This window comes from Moschus berezovskii, chromosome 22, assembly GCF_049115385.1.
Source record: "Moschus berezovskii isolate FMDL1 chromosome 22, NW_MosBer_1.0, whole genome shotgun sequence".
Taxonomy (NCBI): domain Eukaryota; kingdom Metazoa; phylum Chordata; class Mammalia; order Artiodactyla; family Moschidae; genus Moschus; species Moschus berezovskii.
Window position 1 is genome coordinate 27109744 of NC_142481.1, and position 19676 is coordinate 27129419.

The window sequence follows — 19676 nt, forward strand, 5'->3', positions numbered from 1 at the left end:
GAGAACCAGTCTGTTCATTACAGCATTAGTTATAATAGCCAAAAACTGGAAACAAATGTCCTTCGATAAGAGAATGAATAAGCTATAATGTATTTACTATATTGCAGCAGTTGAAATAAATGAACTAGATCTACACAGATATCAATATAATCTTAAAAACACAACTGAATGGAATATGTGAGTTGGAAGATCCCAATGTAAGTTGCAGAGTAATACATATATCATGATGCCAAGTATATGAAAACACTAAACTTTACAATAAAAATCATAAACACACACAAAGAACTAGTCTGACAAACTACTTACTTTATCACTGTTTTTATGATCTCTACCACTAGCCTCCCTTGAACTGAGGTCATGTAACATTTCTAAACCCTTTTTAGTGACTATTAGATGCTTTCATCACCAGAGTTCTTTTTCCCTAGGATATTCAAAACTGAACTTCTACTAACAGGTAATTCATTACTGTGGGTTTTATAAGATTTTCCCTAGCTTTCATCTGTAAATTTCCTTGGAAAGGAAAACCTTAAGTTCCATAACAATGAATACTTTACCACAGTATTAATAACTGACAGTTTAGAGCAGTGGTGCCCAACTGTTTCTGGGCAATTTTGCTCTCCAGTGGGCACTTAGCAATGTTGAAGGACATTTTTGGTTGTCATAACTGGGAGATGACACAGACATCTATGAGTAGAGGTCAGGGATACTGCTAAACATCCTAAGATGGACAGGAAGCCCCCACTCAAAGAAACAAATACCTAGCCCAACATGTCAATAGCACCAAGGTAGAGGAACCTTGGTTTAGATGCAAAGCCCTTTGACTTTTTGAAACAAATTTTAAAGAAATCATCCAATTAGGAGATATTTTCTTGGGATGTTATTTACAGTAAGTGGCTGGACAGGGGTATGAATGTGAATAAGAGAGGTGAGAAACCTCAAAAAAGTATCCCCCACTTCAATTCTAGGAACGTTGGCCCTGATTTCCTCCTTGCATTCTCCCAACCCACACCAACCTTAAACTCCATAGACATTCTCTTAGAGTGAACATTTTCTTTAGGGAAAATACCAAAGAAGGCAGAGATCAATGACAGGGAATCAGAGACACTGGCTCATGGTCTCTAACAATGCAAATAAGGAGTAACAGGGTGTAAGTTACTGACATTACAGCAAAAGAAAACAAAGCCACCAGACTAAGAAATAAACCCGGAAAAGGTTTCAAGTGGCTACAAAATGAAATGAGAGAGGCAGAACTGCTAAATCTCCTTTGCAAATACCTGACAAAACAACAGTCAGAAAGGATGAGGGATTATTCCACAGCTGTAAAACCTGCTATTAACTTCAAAAGAGTTCTTACTGTCAACACAGAGCAAAGATTAACCCTTTCATAGATCAATCGCTTTACTTTGGTCATCTCTAAAAATTCAGTGGAGATTACCTCACAAAGGAGTTCGATCCTGTGTGTACTGCTGAAGGTAAATTTCTTTTTGACTGAACCAAATGCTACTAAAAAATAAATTACCCTATGGACTTTATTTCTCCTAAATTAAGACCTAATTTTAGAACCTAAAATTATGACTGCCTGGCAAATTCAAAGGAGCTCCTGATACTACCCTAGAATAAAAATGACAGTGAGCTATACACAATTCTTACCTTCAAGCAGAAGATGAAGAAGTCACCTGCTAAACCACATTCCTGGCAATGGGACAGCAAGCCCCCAAGGTGCTCCACTCGGCATTGCTCTGAGGACACCTTTTGGTACAGGGCTTCATCTTCATCTTCATCACTGCAATGCAGGGGGAGATTTATCACCCAGAGGTATTATTTTTTTTTTTGAGACCCCATTAATAATCTTCTAAAGTAACATGTTAATTTCATACAGGAAATCATTATAAAGCTCAAAAATGTTTAAATTATTTTCCTGTTTCTCCATGCTGAAAAAGTTATTTATTCTCAGAAACTAGGCTATCACGTCCTGTATAGTCATTTGCTCAAATGGGGAAAAGATTCATTTGAAGATGGATGTTGAAAGATCACTATCGATATTATTTCAATAAGCTTCAAACGCAAGGAGGAAATAAAGTATAGGTTTATGCATATATTCTGGTTCCTGAAAAAGAGAAGAGACAAGAGAAGGCTGAAAAGCGAGGCCAGACCACAGAGAATGTTGGATGCCATTCAAAGGAGCTTGGATTTTTTTTTCAATGAGCTCCTAAGGGTTATGAGCAGTGGAAAAAAGACATAATCTTCACAGGAAGAGATTCAGTCAATCTCAGTGAGCCAACTGTTGATTTGTAAAAGTCCATAGATTCAGAAAACTGAGTAGGCTGAATTTTCAAGTAATAATGTGGGTAAATTATCAAAAACAGTGCTGTGATTTCTGCAAAAAGAAATTTTTAAAGAAAATTCTCATGAGGTACTATGGCTTCTAGTTTTCATTCATCAGATAAGTGAAAAAGTCAACATATAATATTCTTATACTGTATCATGTAAATAAATACAAAGGTACAGAAGATACACTAAAAACAAGACACTAAAATCATGTAAACTGTGATTAGGATAGTTGGTAATTTTTGTTTCCTCTTTATGCTTTTTTATATTATACAAAGAACATTTATTACTTTTGTGATGAAAGAACAAAACTTCTTTCAGATTAAATTGAGGGGAAAAAAATGACAGGTGTTGCTTCATTTCAGTTAAAAGTACAATTATTAAAGTAAATTTAGCAAACCATCTCACTGGGCAGTTTGTCCCAATCTGCTGGTTCACTAGTAACATAGTATATATACTCCTTTAGTAGAATGAATCACCTAGAAGTTAAGTTTAGGATTATTTCCTATATTTTATCCTAGAATCTTTTAGAGATCAGTCATGTTATCTCCAACACATTTTAAGTTAGAAGAGAAGCTGAAATTGTGTCTAAGCTTCTGTGAGCCATCCTATCAAAATGAAATACCATATTCAAATATTCTTTAAAAAATAAAAAAAGACATGCTAACAATAAGAAGCATTGTTTTATTCATTCTTAAAACTGCAATGGAAGAATCAATTTCAAATAGTCCTATTTAGCTCCAGAAAAGTAAAAATTCTGGATCCAAAGATGATAAAGTCTAAGCTGCTCTTCTAGAGTTTCTTTAATCAGACTTCTTATTGATAACTAGCACTGCTGGGCAGAATGGTGGAGTGAAAGGTAAGTGGCGATAAAGACCACGGGCTTGGGGGATGAACACCATGAACATTTTTAGAAGAAACTGTAAACACACACACACACCACAAACCACCACCACCCCAGTCTGGTACAGTGTCAACTTACTGGAGACAGGGAGTGTCTCCAATATGTAATGAAAGCTATGGATCCTATTTTCAGCAAAGAATCTGTATTTGCATATAAAAAATACCTTGTGTATAATTTCAAGGGGATTACAGAGTCCCAGAAGTCCATGGAGAGACCCCTGGTTAAGGATCTATCGCTTCTGGCAGTGAATGGATATTCATTCAGTCACTGCCTATTTACTTTTTTTCCTGCCAAGAAGAGAAACTATAGTTTCAATAGAAACTATTAATTTTAACATACTTACAGTAAAGACTTGTTAAGATAGCAGTAAGTTTTAACTGCTGATAAGTCAAATACTATGAAATTCTCTATGCAGTCACTAAATTGGTTCCAGTCTAAACTGTTCCAAAGTGGTTTTAAATAAACATGACAAAAAATATTAAGCTCCCTTCGTTCAGAGGCATAGTTATAACCGCAAAATCTACACTGATGGTTCTATTTGCAATCAATATTTTTTTTCCTATTTTTCTTAAGTCATTCTGATCGCATAAGTGTTTTAAAACTTAACCAAAAAAAAAAAAAAAACACCACTTAATCAAGCTAACCATGAATAAAAATATTAGACTTAAACACTTTAACAAACAGCAGCACTTTGAATGTGATGTGACATTTGTGTAGAGCAGCTGCCACCAGTTACATACTACATGGACTCTGATCAACAAGAATTTATGTTCTGAGGTGGTAGCATATACACATATCACCAAGAAAACGGAAATAATGTAAAATACATTTGTGAGACATAGGAGAAATGAATTATCCATTCCACAAACATCAGTTAGCTTCTTTCTAAACAATCCCTAAGAGAAACAATCCTCTATCACAAAATTACCTTAAGAGTGCTCTGAGAGGATTTCCATTAGGAATAAGTCCGACTCTGAACACACATATATCATTTTGAATGTCAGAAAGAGAACTGGATTGTTAAAGTGTTGAGGGTGAAAGGTGTCTGCCAATTACTCTGATTCACTGGCAAAGACTCTGTGAAGTAAGTGGGCTTGTTATGACGCAGAGCTGTGAGACTGCAGTAACTGCACCTATTAGTTAGCATCTAGGAAAAACCTGGAGGATCATTTAAGGCTCACCTTTCACTTAGAGATTATAAATAGCACCTCAGCTGCTAATTTTTGGTTTCCTTTCTATCAGCACCCCCCAGTGGACAAGTCATACAACAGCCTTTTGGGTACAATTAATCTGAAGAGACAGCAAAGAATGGATGGACTCACCAAACGGCCTCTTTGATGGTGATCATAATGCCGCCCTGAGTGGCAGCTCTAAAGTGGCACAGAGAATGGAGAGAGGGCACAGATTTGTCCAACCCTGCAAATCCTTTCAGGCTAGCAATTGCCTTCTTTCTCTCCAGTCTCCCCAGAATCCATAGTAAGATCTCTTGGCAAAGTGACCTGGCAGAAAAAAGCAGTCATAAATGAGCTTGTCATCTTACTCTACATGTCTAACAAGTTAACACAGAAAAAGAATGACTGACTGTCAGGTTCCATGCATTCTAAACGCTGGCACAATCACCTAGTATTACTGATGTGTGGGAGCGGAAACTATGCTTAAGAGTTTCAGAAAGCAAACATCCTGAAATTTGATGAGTGACTGACTAATCTCTGGCTGTAGAAGCAGCTCTGATATGACACATGAGCCCCACATGCTTTTTTTTTTTTTTACTTCCAAGGGTACTCACTGCCTTTGGATCAGGCATTGTGAAAGAAAGTTGGCACGGATCAAACCATCTACCATCAATGGGACCAATAACTGGTGACCAAGAAATAGTACACCAGCAAATTCTTGCTGATTCCTTATCCCCTCTTATCTGTGCCAATCAACCAGGATAGAAGTGGAATAAACGTTTGATTCTTCCTTCTCAGTCTGATGGGGACATGATAGTGCTGTGAGGACTTTAATTTCAAAACTAGAACAAGAGTTATTATAGGAATGGTCTTCAGAAGCCAAATTCACACATTTATACCCTCCATCTTCCAATGCACTTTCTCTTGTCACTTTCCTCATGGCTGTAGGCTTCAGTGACACCCTAACCAAAAGGCAATATGTAAGCTGTGAATAATATGCCAGACTGAGTACTTCCTTTTATCAGTTAACAATGATGATGATAATGACTACTGAGCTTATAATTTGCCAAGGACAGTGCTATACACTTACTTCAACATAGTTAGTTTTCATAATAACCCTATGAAGAAGATACTATTACTGTATATGAGATTACATATGGGGAGATTTCCAAACACCAAAAATCAGAATTCTGTAGGACTTCGGAAAGGATAGAATTTTTTTAAATTTTTATTGGAGTATAGTTGATTTGCAGTGTTGTATTAGTTCCAGGTGTACAGCTAACTGAATCAGTTATACATACATATATATCCACCCTTTTTTTTTTTTTATATCCACCCTTTTTTAAGGTTCTTTTCCCATATAGGCCATTATCAAGTATTGGGTAGAGTTCCCTGTGCTATACAGCAGGTCCTTATTATCTACTTTATACCTAGTAGTGTGTATGTATCAATCCCAATCTTCCAATTTAAGCCTAATAAGGAAGGAGAAACAACACAAATCACTGTGAGAATAGAGTGGATACAAAATGAGTCCTACTTAAACTCCAATACAGAAGATTATTTTCTGGATGACTGAGGAACTTCTTCATTCTCATTAACACTGTGCACAAACACCAAATCCAGGCCTAAATTAAAGAATGCCACATTCAGATCCAGGTTTCCCAAACTTGATTTCTAACTGCTCACAAGGGGTTTATGGTCTAACCTCTATTTCCTCCTCCCCAGACATATAGTAGCAGTATTGTTCACTGGTCAAACAGGGGCATGCTCATACGTGTAAACAGATTTTCTCTCTGATGTCTACAACAGAGGCTGAGGAAAGTCATTCTAGAAACTAGATCCAATTCCCCTGCAATCTGCAAAGCACTCTTTCTTTTCTAGAGGACTGTCAGAAGTTTTTCTGACCTTGAAAGAAAAAAAAAAAAAACTACAAAGGGGCATAGGTCATATTCAAAAGAAGAACACGCAAGAAAGACTTCACTGTTTACAAACAAGAAGGTTCTCGAGGTTGTTTACCTTATGTGAGACACGCCCTGCTTGGTAAAACAGTAGAGAGAGAAGAGGACTCCCAGCACAGGAAGCAGAGAATCCACCAAAACCGATAAAGGCTCATTCCCAACCACATACACCTAGGGAAAAGGAGACAGCGGTACAGTGAGTGCGAGGCTGAGGAATGGAGGTCAAACACCGCACACATATCAGAAGGGCTGAAGGCTTACCTTAAGCAACACTCTAGTCCTAAGGTGAACATTTTTAAGACTAAGGAAAACACCTGAGATTGGCAGACAGGTTGAAAGACAGGGAGACTGAAGTGAAGCATCACCCTTCATGCATGCAGCCTGAAGAACTGCTGGGGAACCAGGTAGGTGGACCCATTTTCTGACCTCTTCCTTTCCTACTCCTGACTAGCTCAGGGCCTCTTCATCTACTATTCATCTATACAATAATTACCTTACTGCTAAAGGCCCTGCTACTAGGACTAACAAGCAAACAGAAAAGCTTAAGACTAGATTTGAAAGAAAAAAAGCAAAACAAAAGTTTGCTCTAGGTTTGTCCTTTTTTTTAATATTTGTTTTTTATTTATTTGGCTTTGCTGGGTCTTAGGTACAGCATGCAGAATCTTCTACCTGTGGCATGTGGGATCTAGTTCCCTGACCAGGGATTGAACCCCAGGCCCCCTGCACTGGAAGCACAGAGTCTCAGCAACTGGACAACAAGGCAAGTCCCTAGATTTGTCATTCTCCAGATATGACTGCCACATGCGCAAGTCCTATTCTCTCCAGTTCAATCAACGTGCACCGAGATCTGCACTGGCTTTATAGGGTTAAGCATGTGAGGATGCTGAAGCTTATATAATAACTATGTTAAATATTTCATTTGTACCTTTCAAAAAGGATTCAAAACTGAATACATACTGAAATGAAAGTACTGTTCTAGGCACTGCACTACTCTGAATATCAAAGTGAAGAAGAATTGTTCTCTTTCATTGCTTGTGATCTAACAGGAAGAATAAAATGAGTTAAACCAATAACATTGTTATTATTATTCAGGTGGATAATTTTAAATACCTTATGAAGTGCTAAAATGCTATTCAAAACTCCAATCAAGCATAATAGAATTTTAAAATGTACTTAATTCTGTTCTAATAAATTAACTAAAACCTGATGGTGTCAATTGTAATAATAATAAAAGAAGAAAAAAAGAGGCTGACAATGATTACACACTTGACATGTGTTCCACGAACTATGCTAGGATTTTTATCTTCCAGGTACCAGGTTAGATTCTTTTAAAGAGTTGGCTCATTGAAATTATAACAATCTCACAAATTCTGTATTAGCAGATTTACTTTTTTTAGTATAATTGTTTCACAGTATTGTGCTAGTTTCTGCTGTACAAGTGAATCAACTATATGTTTACATATATCCCCTCCCTCTCAAGAATCTCCCTCTGACAACCTCCCCATCCCACCTTTCTAGGTCATCACAGAGCAGCAAGATGAGCCTCCCTGTGCTATATGGCAGCTTCCCACTAGCTATGTTACACACGGTAGTATATATATATGTCAATCCACTCTCCCAATTTGTCTCACCCTCCCCTTCCTCCAAGGTGTCCACATGTCTGTTTTCTACAAGCAGACCTATCTTAAAGGGTGAAGAAAGGAAAACTTAAAAGAGGCCCTAATTAACACAAAGAGGAGTGAGGTGGAAATCAGTGATGTTTATGGGAAACTAAAGGGTCAAGGAGGCACAAGCTGGAAAAATCTCTGTGCTTTTCCAGAGAACCCTGTCCCTTTAAATCAACCGTAATTTTTCATACTCCTTAAGCCTCCCAACTCCTCTGTGGAGCCTGATAACGAAAGAGCCAGCTTCCTGTGCATGATCTAATCTCCATAACTAAATGAGGTACATTGTATGGCAGTGTTCAGAAATAATATGCAGGCCTAATTATGATATCACAAATTACAGGAGGTAAAAAAAGGAGATCCCCCAGATAACGTAAGGGCCTATTGTTTGGCTCTGGATTGTGTATTCCCAGAGGTAATCCCTATGGAGCCATCCTCCTTACCAGCATCTTCAATACAAAAAAACTAAAAAACAAATGAAGCTAAATCTGTATTATTTACTGGGCCAAAGCACTTCAAATTTTAACATGAATTCATATCAAGCACCTCTCTCAGAGGGTATGCTGTTGTTGATAAATTCCTCCAATGCTTAAATTCTCTTCTAATACTTTTCTGCATTTTCTTAGAAGGAACAGAAAAAACTGTAGTTACTTATACAAACAAAAATGTTATCCATTTTTACATAAAGGTGCAGCATATGTTTACTGAGTGCCAATTTATGAGACATATTCGTGGTTCTAAGGATATAGTGGGAAACAAATTATTTGCTTCATTCTAGTGAGAGGACAGAAACTAAATAAATATATAACATCAGGTAGTGAAAATGCTAGGAAGAAAAACAAGTTTAAAAGAACAGAGAGTGATGAGGGGAAGACCAGGTGAAAAGAGGGAGAAATTAAGAGTAACTTATCAAGTCACCAACTAATAAACCATTAAGTGCATAGATAAGAACAGAGGAAAAAATATTTTTCAAAGTAGAAAGATTTAAAGTCTCCTTTGGCTCAAATTGATCAAATAGCTTTTTCTATGAAAGCTCAAAGAACTTGAATGACTTCTGCTTGACACAAACAGGATTGTCACCTCCCTTCCAACATTAATAGTTAAAATTCTTCCTTGGACTGAGCTCCAATCTACTTCTCTTTAAATGTCCTTCAGTTCAGTTCAGTTCAGTCGCTCAGTCGTGTCCGACTCTCCGCGACCCCATGAATCACAGCACGCCAGGCCTCCCTGTCCATCACCAACTCCCGGAGTACACTCAAACTCATGTCCACAGAGTCAGTGACGCCATCCAGCCATCTCATTCTCTGTCGTCCCCTTCTCCTCCTGCCCCCAACCTTTCCCAGCATCAGAGTCTTTTCCAGTGAGTCAACTCGTCGCATGAGGTGGCCAAAGTATTGCAGTTTCAGCTTTAGCATCAGTCCCTCCAATGAACATCCAGGATTGATCTCCTCTAGAATGGACTGGTTGGATCTCCTTGCAGTCCAAGGGACTCTCAAGAGTCTTCTCCAACACCACAGTTCAAAAGCATCGATTCTTCGGCGATCAGCTTTCTTCACAGTCCAACTCTCACATCCATACATGACCACGGGAAAAACCATTGCCTTGACTAGACGGACCTTGGTTGGCAAAGTAATGTCTCTGCTTTTTAAAATACTATCAAGGTTGGTCATAACTTTCCTTCCAAGGAGAAAGCGTCTTTTAATTTCATGGCTGCAATCAGCATCTGCAGTGATTTTGGAGCCCCAAAAAATAAAGTCTGACACTGTTTCCACTGTTTTTCCATCTATTTCCCATGAAGTGATGGGACCAGATGCCATGATCTTTGTTTTCTGAATGTTGAGCTTCAAGCCAACCTTTTCACTCTCCTCTTATATCTATTTTCCAAAAGTTTTGGACTGACCATCTAAAAACAATCATCAAAATCTGTTTTTTTTAAATCTACCCTACAATTTTTCTGCATCCTAATGACCAGACAGCATTTTACAGATGAAAGACAGGCAGTGGTACTTATGAAATTGATCCAGCTTAAGTTCTACCTCTTCCATAGGCCGGCTATATTATTTCATTGTTCAACAGTTCATTCATTCATTCTCTAATTCAAATAACCATTGAGCATCTAACCACCATCAATGACTTTTCTTCTATAAATTCCAAAAGCATTTTAGAGCTTGTAACATATAATCAGTCCTTGCATATACAGTTATCTCTGACCTCTTCAACTAGCCAGGAAGGCAGAAGTCAAGTTTCCTACTTTAGCACCTGTAAGAATAGATGATTAAGTTGTGTTACCTGAATTTTTGGTGAATAAGCAGTTGAAACGCAGCAGTATACATTTAAAGGCACCCCACTGTTACTGCTTTTATTAAGCAATCAGTAACAATCATTTATTGCATGTCTCCTCAAGAATGAACCAGGTATTCAGCTAAACATTTAACATATAATCAATCCTCACAAGAGTCTTTCAAATTAAGCATTTTACTCTCATTCTAAAACCGTGGAAAACCAAGGCTCAGAGAAGCGAAATTAGTTGGGCAAAGGTAGACTGTTAGGAAATGGCAGGGCCAGGATGAACCCGGATCTGTCTAACATAAAAGCCATACACAACCCAGAGACAGAAAACAGACTAGCAGCTCCCAGTTTTCAAGGGAAGGAGAAGGGGGAACTGAATGCTTAATGGGTATGGGGTTTACATGTGGGATGATGAAAAAGTTCTGGAACTAGCCAGTGGTGATGATGGCTGTGCAACACTGTGAATGCCATTGAATTATACATTTTAATATGTAAAATGTATAATTCTATGTTATGTGTGTTTTATCACAGTAAAAAAAAAAAGAGCAAAGCATATATCTCATGGCCTCCCAATACTGATCTCCTCTTGTGCATAATAATTTTCTTTCTTCAATCCCTAACCCATACCAACTTTATCCCTGCTGGAGCCCGTCAGAATCAGTGGATCCCAGCTTGTTAGGCTATTAATGGCCCTGTTTCTGCAACCTCTGCAAAGTAAGGCTGAAGTTCCCAGTGGCACCATGGACAGCACCTCTGCGTGGCCTACTCTTACTACTGAAAATCTTATATAGCCCCTTTCTACCAAAGTTTCCATAAACCTCCAGGGCCCCAGTGTAGCCAGTCTCTTCCAAGGACAGCCCCCCCGCCTTCCAATCTCTTGCCTCACATGCAAGTTAACAGTGTGGTCTGCACCTGACATCTAAGATTACCTTCCACTTACACTCCCAAAGTGAAATCTGGTCACTTTCCCCTTAATGTGGATGTTCCACATCCCTGACTTGTATCCAGAATTCAGTGACCCACAAAGGGACATGGAAGGCTGGACTGATTCAGCCAATGCTGCAAAGCGATCTCTTGGTGCCAGCACTGACAAGGACCAAATGCACTAGGGAAAAAAACCCTTGCAAAGAAGTCACACCACAGATGGAAAAAACTGTTGGGGCCAGTTTTCCTCCTAATCGCATGAACACTAGGCTGGTAACAATAATAACTGAAGAAGCAACAAAGACACAATAGCCAAGTTGTTCCTGCCCAACCAAGGGGAGGACCTGACTGCCCTACGTCTGCGCTCTAATACCCAAATGTTGTGGAATTTCCTTGGACTATGCTTATGTGCAGTCTCTTTCTAGTGAACAGTCTTCCCTGCTCACTAGGAGGCAAAGTGGGATGGGGATTCAAGTTCTGAAACACAACCTAATACTTGTTATCTCATTTCTTCCTGTGATAAAGATGTTCCATATCATTTGGAAGTTTCCTTTTTTTAGCAGTAAAACCATCAGGTGTGTTACACATAGGATTGCTTGCAAATACTTCCACTGACCTGTTGAGAGATTTAACATGAATCAATTGACTTCTCTGAATCTTAGTTTCCTTATCTGAAAAATAAAGTAGTAGCAGTAGTAATGTTAGTCGCTCAGTCATGTCCGACTCTTTGTGATTCCACAGACTGTAGCCTGTCAGGCTCCTCTGTCCATGGGATTCTCTAGGCAAGAATACTGGAGTGGACTCCCATTCCCTTCTCCAGAGGATCTTCCTGACCCAGGGATCAAACACGGGCCTCCTGCATTGCAGGCAGATTCAGAAAAATAAAGAGGTTAGTTTAATCACGCTTTAAAACTCTTTCCTATCTTATCTAGCATTCTCTAGCTGGACTGCAAGTTTGCTCATGGTGGTCTATACTTTTCTGGTACCTCAGCCATTGAGCAGTAAGACTAGTTGAAAAAAATGAACCATTCCTCCCTACCCCCAAATATCTGAAACACTGACTCTTCAACTTGACTAAGATATAATAAATTTCTAACCTTTCCTCACATGCTCTCTGTTCCATCAGTTCAGAAGTTAATACTCTAAAGAAGAAATCCTGTTTGGCTGAAAGGTTTCCTGGTACCTCAAGGGTACTTAAGGTATCTGTACAACTAGGGATCACCAAACAAAATACCAAGAGATGGGAAAGCTAAAGCGGGGACAGGAGAGACAGACTCTCAAGGTATCTTTTTCGTTCTTTGGTGTGAAAAAGTCTCTCTGAGAATAAGTGAAATGGTACTTTGAAGAAAAGTGGAATTTCTATAACAACTTGTGACTTTTTCTGTATAAATGCACAGGACAAGACACAGGGGCAAAATAAGAGACCAGTATGTATCTAGTAAAACCAAAACAGCTCAGAAAAGATTAGACAAGGAGACAGATGGGTACCAATGACCCCACTGGCAGCCTCGGGATTTCCTCGTTCCTTTTTGGGGATTTCCACATCCATTTAGGAATGCATCTTGGCCTACTATTACAGATCCAGCCCTGGGAAGAGGCGTCTGTGGTTAAGCCTCACAATCCTTCATCTAAATCTAGAGGACTGCTGCTCTGACATGCAAGAGAGGCATATTTCTGGGTGCTCTTAATTATAAATCACATCCTACTGTAACTCTTTCTTTGCTTGACTGGGAGCTCCTTGAAGGTAGCAGCTGATTCTTAATCATTTCCCTACTTGTAAACCGAGCAGAGTGGCATTCAGTAGGTATTTGGTAAATTTTTTGGCATCTGATTGACTGAATCAAAGAATGAACAAAGTAGACTGGATGCTGTTTACTTTCTCAAAAGTTCTATTTTTGTGGGGAAGTTACAATGCCCTCTCTATTTTCATTGTTTCTTTAAGCAAAAACTGCAGCATCTAGAAATTATCAGTCAATGCAAATTAACTAAACAGAATCACAGAACTTCAGCCACGGAAGGAAGAGCAGATTGAATAGGAAGTTTGATTTTATTCCATTGACTTGTTCAGCATCTAGCTTCATGTCTGGAGGGCTGAATTTCTCTGCGAAGATTGACTGGAAATCTAAATTTAAAAAGAAAGGAAAAACTAGGAGGAAACAAAACAGTCAAAAGTGTTAAGAATAAATATGTGTTTCTGTTCCAAAGCAAAACAAAACAGAAAGCAGCCCTCCCGTGCTCATTTCAGAGATTTCCATCATATTGTTAAACACATCCCTTAGACACCCCTGCAGAGTAGCTGCAAAAGCACCAGGAAGCACTGAAAGAGCACCTGGTAGTCCATTAGTTTCGCCTCCGAGCTTCCAATGCAGGGGGTGTGGGTTCAATCCCTGGTTGAAGAACTAAGATCTTACATGTCTTATGGCCACCCCCCTCCAAAAAAAAAAAGCACAAAACAGAAGCAATATTGTAATAAATTCAGTAAAAACTTTAATTAAAAAAAAAAAGGAAACATGGATGTGAACTTTGTTTCAGCTACCTATTTGATTGCTCAAATCTACACAGTAAGTGAACACATTTAAACCTCTCCAGGTCCCAGTTTCCTCATGTATAATGTAGGCATTAAGCTTTTAGCATAAGCACTGATTAAGATAATTCATGTTACAATATTTTGTAAAATTTACAGCCACGTGCAAATGTTAAATTTAGTCCTAAATATTTTATTATTGTTGCTGCTACTGTAAATGGAACAGTTTTCTTAATTTATGGCCTTATCTTCTGCAGAGATGTACGTGTATGTAAATACAAATATGATGAGGCTATTCAGAATAAAGCTGACTAAATCCTAACACTGAAATTCAGTACAGGCTGGAACTTGATTTTACCCCTGTTAAAGATTAAACTAGTCAAATGCTGGCTTCTAAAATATCCCAGTGATCCTTTTGATTAGTAGTGTTCCAGAATTTCTAATGCACTTACTGAGTTTAATTAAGACTTGTAAGAAGCAGAAGAACCAAGGAAGTTACTTAATATAGTACTTTGCACTGTTCGTGCTTTCAGAGCATAATGCATAAAAAAGTCTTTTAAAAAAAGTGTTTCCCTGAACCAAAAAGGAACTGATGTTTTTGAGCACCTATTATAGAATATAATGAGCCTACCAAGTTAATTTATTTATCCAATAGGCAACTCAAGTGTCAAATTTAAGTGACCTAACAACACCTGGCAGAGAAGGCAATGGCAAGCCACTCCAGTACTCTTGCCTAGAAAATCCCATGGATGGAGGAGCCTGGTAGGCTACAGTCCGTGGGGTCGCTAGGGGTCGGACACGACTGAGCGACTTTACTTTCACTTTTCACTTTCACACACTGGAGAAGGAAATGGCAACCCACTCCAGTGTTCTTGCCTGGAGAATCCCAGGGAAGGGGGAGCCTGGTGGGCTTCCGTCTATGGGGTCACACAGAGTCGGACACGACTGAAGTGACTTAGCAGCAGCAGCAGTAGCAGCAACATCACCTGGATAGTCAACCCTGGAGCCAAATTCCAATCTTAAGTCCATTTGACTCAAAAGCCAAGTGCTTTTCACTAATTATACCACAGAATCTGAACTGCAGCATTTAAAAAATTTACTGCCTGAATCGCCCACATCCTTGAAGGATTTTTTTTTCAGTCCTCTGCATGTTATTCAAGGTTACAGTTCAACAGGAGACGGAAACATCCAGAAAGAATGACTGCCTTTAGGGAGCGTCCACAGGTGAAAGGGAGACTAATGTCTCACTGCAGAGCCTTTGGCACTTATTAAATTTGTACCTTGTGCAAATATTATCTTTCTAAACAAAGAAAGAGAGTAAAAGAGAAAAAGAGAAGGAAACACTGGTCCTGGGACCAGCTCGGCCACTCACTCGTATGGTTTGGGACAAGTCACTTCACAATCTTTTGGATTTTGTTACCTTTACTGTAAAAGGAGGGATTAATCTGTCAAAACCCAAAGAATGTACCACATCAAAGGTGAACCTTAATGTAAACTACGGACTTAGAGGGATATTGACATGTCAATGTCGGTTCATCCACCGTGACAAATACACCATCCGGTGTAGGATGTTGACAGTGGGGCAGCTTTGCACACATGGGGGCAGGGGATACAGGGGAACTCTATACTTTTCACTCGATCTTTCTGTGAACCTAAAACTGCTCTACAACATAAAGTCTATAAAGAAAAAAAAGGATTACACTAAATAATTTCTAAAATTCCTTCCAGCTCTAAGATTGCAATATTCTAATTTACTCAACAGAAATCATTAAAAATTCAGAAGGAGGAATAAACTGGTCAATCTTTCATTAGAAATTCATTAAGATTAGATGCAGGGGTGGGGTGGGAGAAAGACTTGGATAATTAAAGTCAAGATTTCCTAAACCTGGAAACAGATAAAATGGAAATGAGAATGTAGAAAATAAACTAGGTCCTTTCTAGCCTTTTCAATCCTAAAACTTATTCTGCCATTAGGGAGTCTTGGGCAAGCACAGTGAGGAATACAGAGAGGCAACATCCCTCCACCTTCAGTATTGGATTCTGGCCAGTTCTCTTAAAAGCAAGAAATGTGCTAACCAGAAAGAACTGGAATTCTTTTTTTGGCTGTGCCACACAGCATGTGAGATCTTAGTTTCCCTATCAGGTAACAAACCAGGCACCCTGCATTGGGAGTGAAGAGTTTTAACCACTGGAATGCCAGGGAGTTCCCAGAACTGGAATTCTTCTATCCTGTCCTACCCAGAACCAATCTCCATGCCATCTGGGCCTCTCTTCACCTCTGTAGGTAAAGAAAAATACACAAATCCCTTTCATACCAGGGAGAACAAAAGAATATAAACATGCTAGAGATCAGGCTCCAGACACTCAAAGGCAGGAGACAGAAAGGGATGCCACAGAACTAAAAGCTATTTGAGAGGCATATAACTTTTTTAGCTTAATTCTACCAGAAATAGAGCACACACATAGAAATGACGAGAATTATTTATGCAGATTAAGTACAAGTGGCTAAGCCAAGTTTTCACTTCAGTTCGACCAGCACCTATACTACCTTTCGACCTGGCCCACAAGGGTCACCTGGCTCGGGCCATATGTGAAGGATGCAAGTATAAGAAAGCCTTCCGTTGTCATTGTTCCTGCCATAAAACTTTCATTCAGAGAGCTGGTAGCTGATTCCTTTAAATACCAAAATGTATTTATATTCTAACAATTTTGGAAGGAATTGTATCTAAGATGAATTGCGTGTAACCCTTGCCTTCTTAAACAAAGTACACTGAACACAAAATACTTTGTTTTTCAACTGATTATATACCCTTTGGGGGTATATTTTTGTGTCTCCTTTCTTGGTTTTCTATGCTGTTGTCACTGTGCCTTAGTCAGTCTAACTTCTGTTACTTCTAATTCTGCTGTGGTCTTTAAAAGATAACCAGTCTGATCAGGATTGCATATAAAGTAAAGATGAAACTGGCTTTGAGAACTAAGGGACTTTGAGTAAGACTAAGAGGGCAGCCAGTTGGACATCTGTCATAACACAGGTGACATGGGATGTTAAATTGGAAATGTCAAGTAAAGCAACAAGATAAAACGGACTTAAAACTCCAAAGTAAGACACCAGACTATGATGCGATCAAGACTATAAAAACCCCTCATCTGGAAAGAGGGAAGGAAAGATCAAAGGTGTGGAGACCAGAGAAGTGACTGATGAGGAGGATTTCTTCAGAGAAAGCTGCTGGTGAGAGTGAGTCCCACTCCACAATCTACCAATAACAAAAAGATAATAACCCAATATAAAAATAGGCAAAGGCTCTTAATAGAAATTTCTCCAAGGAAGACATGCAAATGGCCAGTAAGCACTTGGGCTGTTCAACATCACTAGCCATGTTGTTGTTATTTAGTTGTTAAGTTGGGTCTGACTCCTTTTGCGACCCCATGGACTATAACCTTCCAGGCTCCTCTGTCCACGGGATCTCCCAGGCAGGAATACTGGAATGGGAAGCCATTTCCTTCTCCAGGGGATCTTTCCAACCCGGGGATTGAACCTGTGTCTCCTATATTGCAGGCAGATTCTTTACCACTGAGCCACCAAGGAAGTATGCCTCATTAGCCATGAGGGAAACATAAATCAAAGCCAAATAAATATTTTTTAAAAAACCATCAAACACTGAAGAGTCAACTACAAAAGACCACATATTATATAATTTCATTTACATAAAATATCCAGAATACGCAAATCTACAGAAATAGAAAGTAGATTAGTGATTGCCTAGGGTTTGGGGCAAAGCAAGGAGAATGGGAGATAGCAGCTAACAGATATGGAATTCTTTAGGGGTATAAAAATATTCTAAACTTAGATTGTGGTGATGACTGCACAACACTGTGAATATACCAAAAAAACTGAATCAAGCATGTAAATGGGTAAATTGTGTGGTATGTGAGTACCATCTCAATTAGTCTGTTAAAAAGACATGAAAAGAAAGAGAGCAAACACCAGAGCTGGAAACGTTCCCAAATGCCTCTCTAAAATTAAAACACCCTCTTGTACTCTCTCTTGTTTCCGAGTGAGTTGCTGGATCAATTCAACCACCCCAGATGTTTTCCTTATTTCCTGCCTTTGAGCTGTACTCTATAATTTAGTATTAGCAGAACGTTAATAAAGACAACATACTCTTTGTTGCTCAATTTTACACCATGTTTACCATTTTCCTCCAACATACACATTTCCTCTGTTTTCCCTCTGCAGCTGAGCTGCCAAAACCTTGTAGAGGGAATAATTACCCTTCTGTACCCCTTCCTGCTTTCAAGACGGTCCCACTCCTCGTGCATAATCAAGTGTCTACAGCAAACTAATGCTTGCCTGTCTCTTCAGGAAGTTTTTACTTCACTCAACGGTTCACTATGAGGGGATTTCCCCCCCTCACGGGGGGCAAGAATAGGAGAAATGGACAGGACTCACTATTTCTCCATCTCTTTGACTTTTAGAGGCTAATTTGCTTGCCAGAAAGAAGTTGTCTTGCTTTCTTTTTCTTCTAAAGGCAATTTATTGACTTCCACTTTTGTACCAGAGTTTAGTCAAAATTAGTCCGATCCCTACCAGCACTTTCAAGTCTTTCTAACATTCCATACCTGGCTATTTTACTATTTTTCATCATTGTATTTCTTAGCTGGAATATGACTGAAGATAATCTTTCTGAAAGTTATTTGGGCCTTATTCTGTAATTCAGAACGTTTGCTTTATAGACTGTTCTGCATAATTTCTTGTCTTCATGTTATCTAAAAAGTACTTGCCTACTAACAGGTAGAACAGGATATAAAAACTTCCTTTTCATAAGTCTCTAAATGAGGCATGAAATAAAAACAAACAGTATTATAGCCACTAAATCATCAGCAAAATTTAATAAAACGTTAGTAAACATCAAATTTTAGTAAAAAGTGAGAATGAGTTTAGAATTTTTAAGCAGCATGAATTTATATCTACCAATTTATTAGTATTATACATAAAGCATGGAAGGACTTATGCTAAAGCTGAAACTCCAATACTTTGGCCACCTCATGCGACGAGTTGACTCACTGGAAAAGAGTCTGATGCTAGGAGGGATTGGGGGTAGGAGGAGACGGGGACGGCAGAGAATGAGATGGCTGGATGGCATCACCGACTCGATGGACATGAGTTTGAGTGAACTCCGGGAGTTGGTGATGGACAGGGAGGCCTGGTGTGCTGTGGTTCACAGGGTCGCAAAGAGTCGGACATGACTGAGCGACTGAACTGAACTGAACCAAACCAAAAGCTTCTGCCTTCCCTTTGGGTCTTTTTTGGCCGTGCCACGTGGCATTTGGGATCATAGCTCCCCGACCAGGGATTGAACCTGAGCCCCCTACATTGGAAGTGCAGAGTCCTAACCACTGGACCACTAGGGAAGTCCACATCTGCCTTCTTATCTGAAAGAACATGACCTAAGATTAACTTTATACCCTTATACACTGCTGGGAGCAATGTGAAATGGTACAAACACTTTGGAAAATGATCTGACAGCACCTCAAATGATTAAAACACAGGATTACCATACGATACTTCCAGGGATGAGAAACGAAAACGTATGGACACACGGTAACTTATACATGAATGTCCAGAGCAGCATTATTCACAATAGCCAAAATGTAGAAATAACCCAAATGTCCCCCAAATGGTGAATGGATAAAAAAAATAAGGTACAACCTACAACAGAATAATATTCAGCAATGAAAAGGAGTGAAGTGCTGCTTCATGCTATAATAGAGATGAACCTTTACAGCATCATTTTAAGTGAAAGTGAAAGTCCCTGAGTTGTGTCCGACTCTTTGTGACCCAAAGGACTATACAGTCCATGAAATTCTCCAGGCCAGCATACTGGAGCAGGCGGACTTTCCCTTCTCCAGCAG

The 19676-nt window shown here is 39.1% G+C and overlaps 1 protein-coding gene across 5 annotated transcripts in view; it reads right to left on the bottom strand.

Annotated features, from left to right (window-relative positions):
• TANGO6 (transport and golgi organization 6 homolog) overlaps nt 1–19676 on the bottom strand; it is a 180659-nt gene that overhangs the window by 131530 nt on the left and 29453 nt on the right. For all 5 annotated transcript variants that reach the window (XR_016035983.1, XM_088830977.1, XM_088830976.1 and 2 more), the window contains exons 8-10: nt 6421–6533; nt 4555–4731; nt 1651–1783 (exon numbers count right to left, since the gene is read on the bottom strand). Coding sequence is in view for 4 of the 5 variants with exons in the window: in XM_088830977.1 (XP_088687103.1) it covers nt 1651–1783; nt 4555–4731; nt 6421–6533 (423 nt within the window). In the remaining variant the exon portion in view is untranslated. The remainder of the gene's footprint in view (nt 1–1650; nt 1784–4554; nt 4732–6420; nt 6534–19676) is intronic.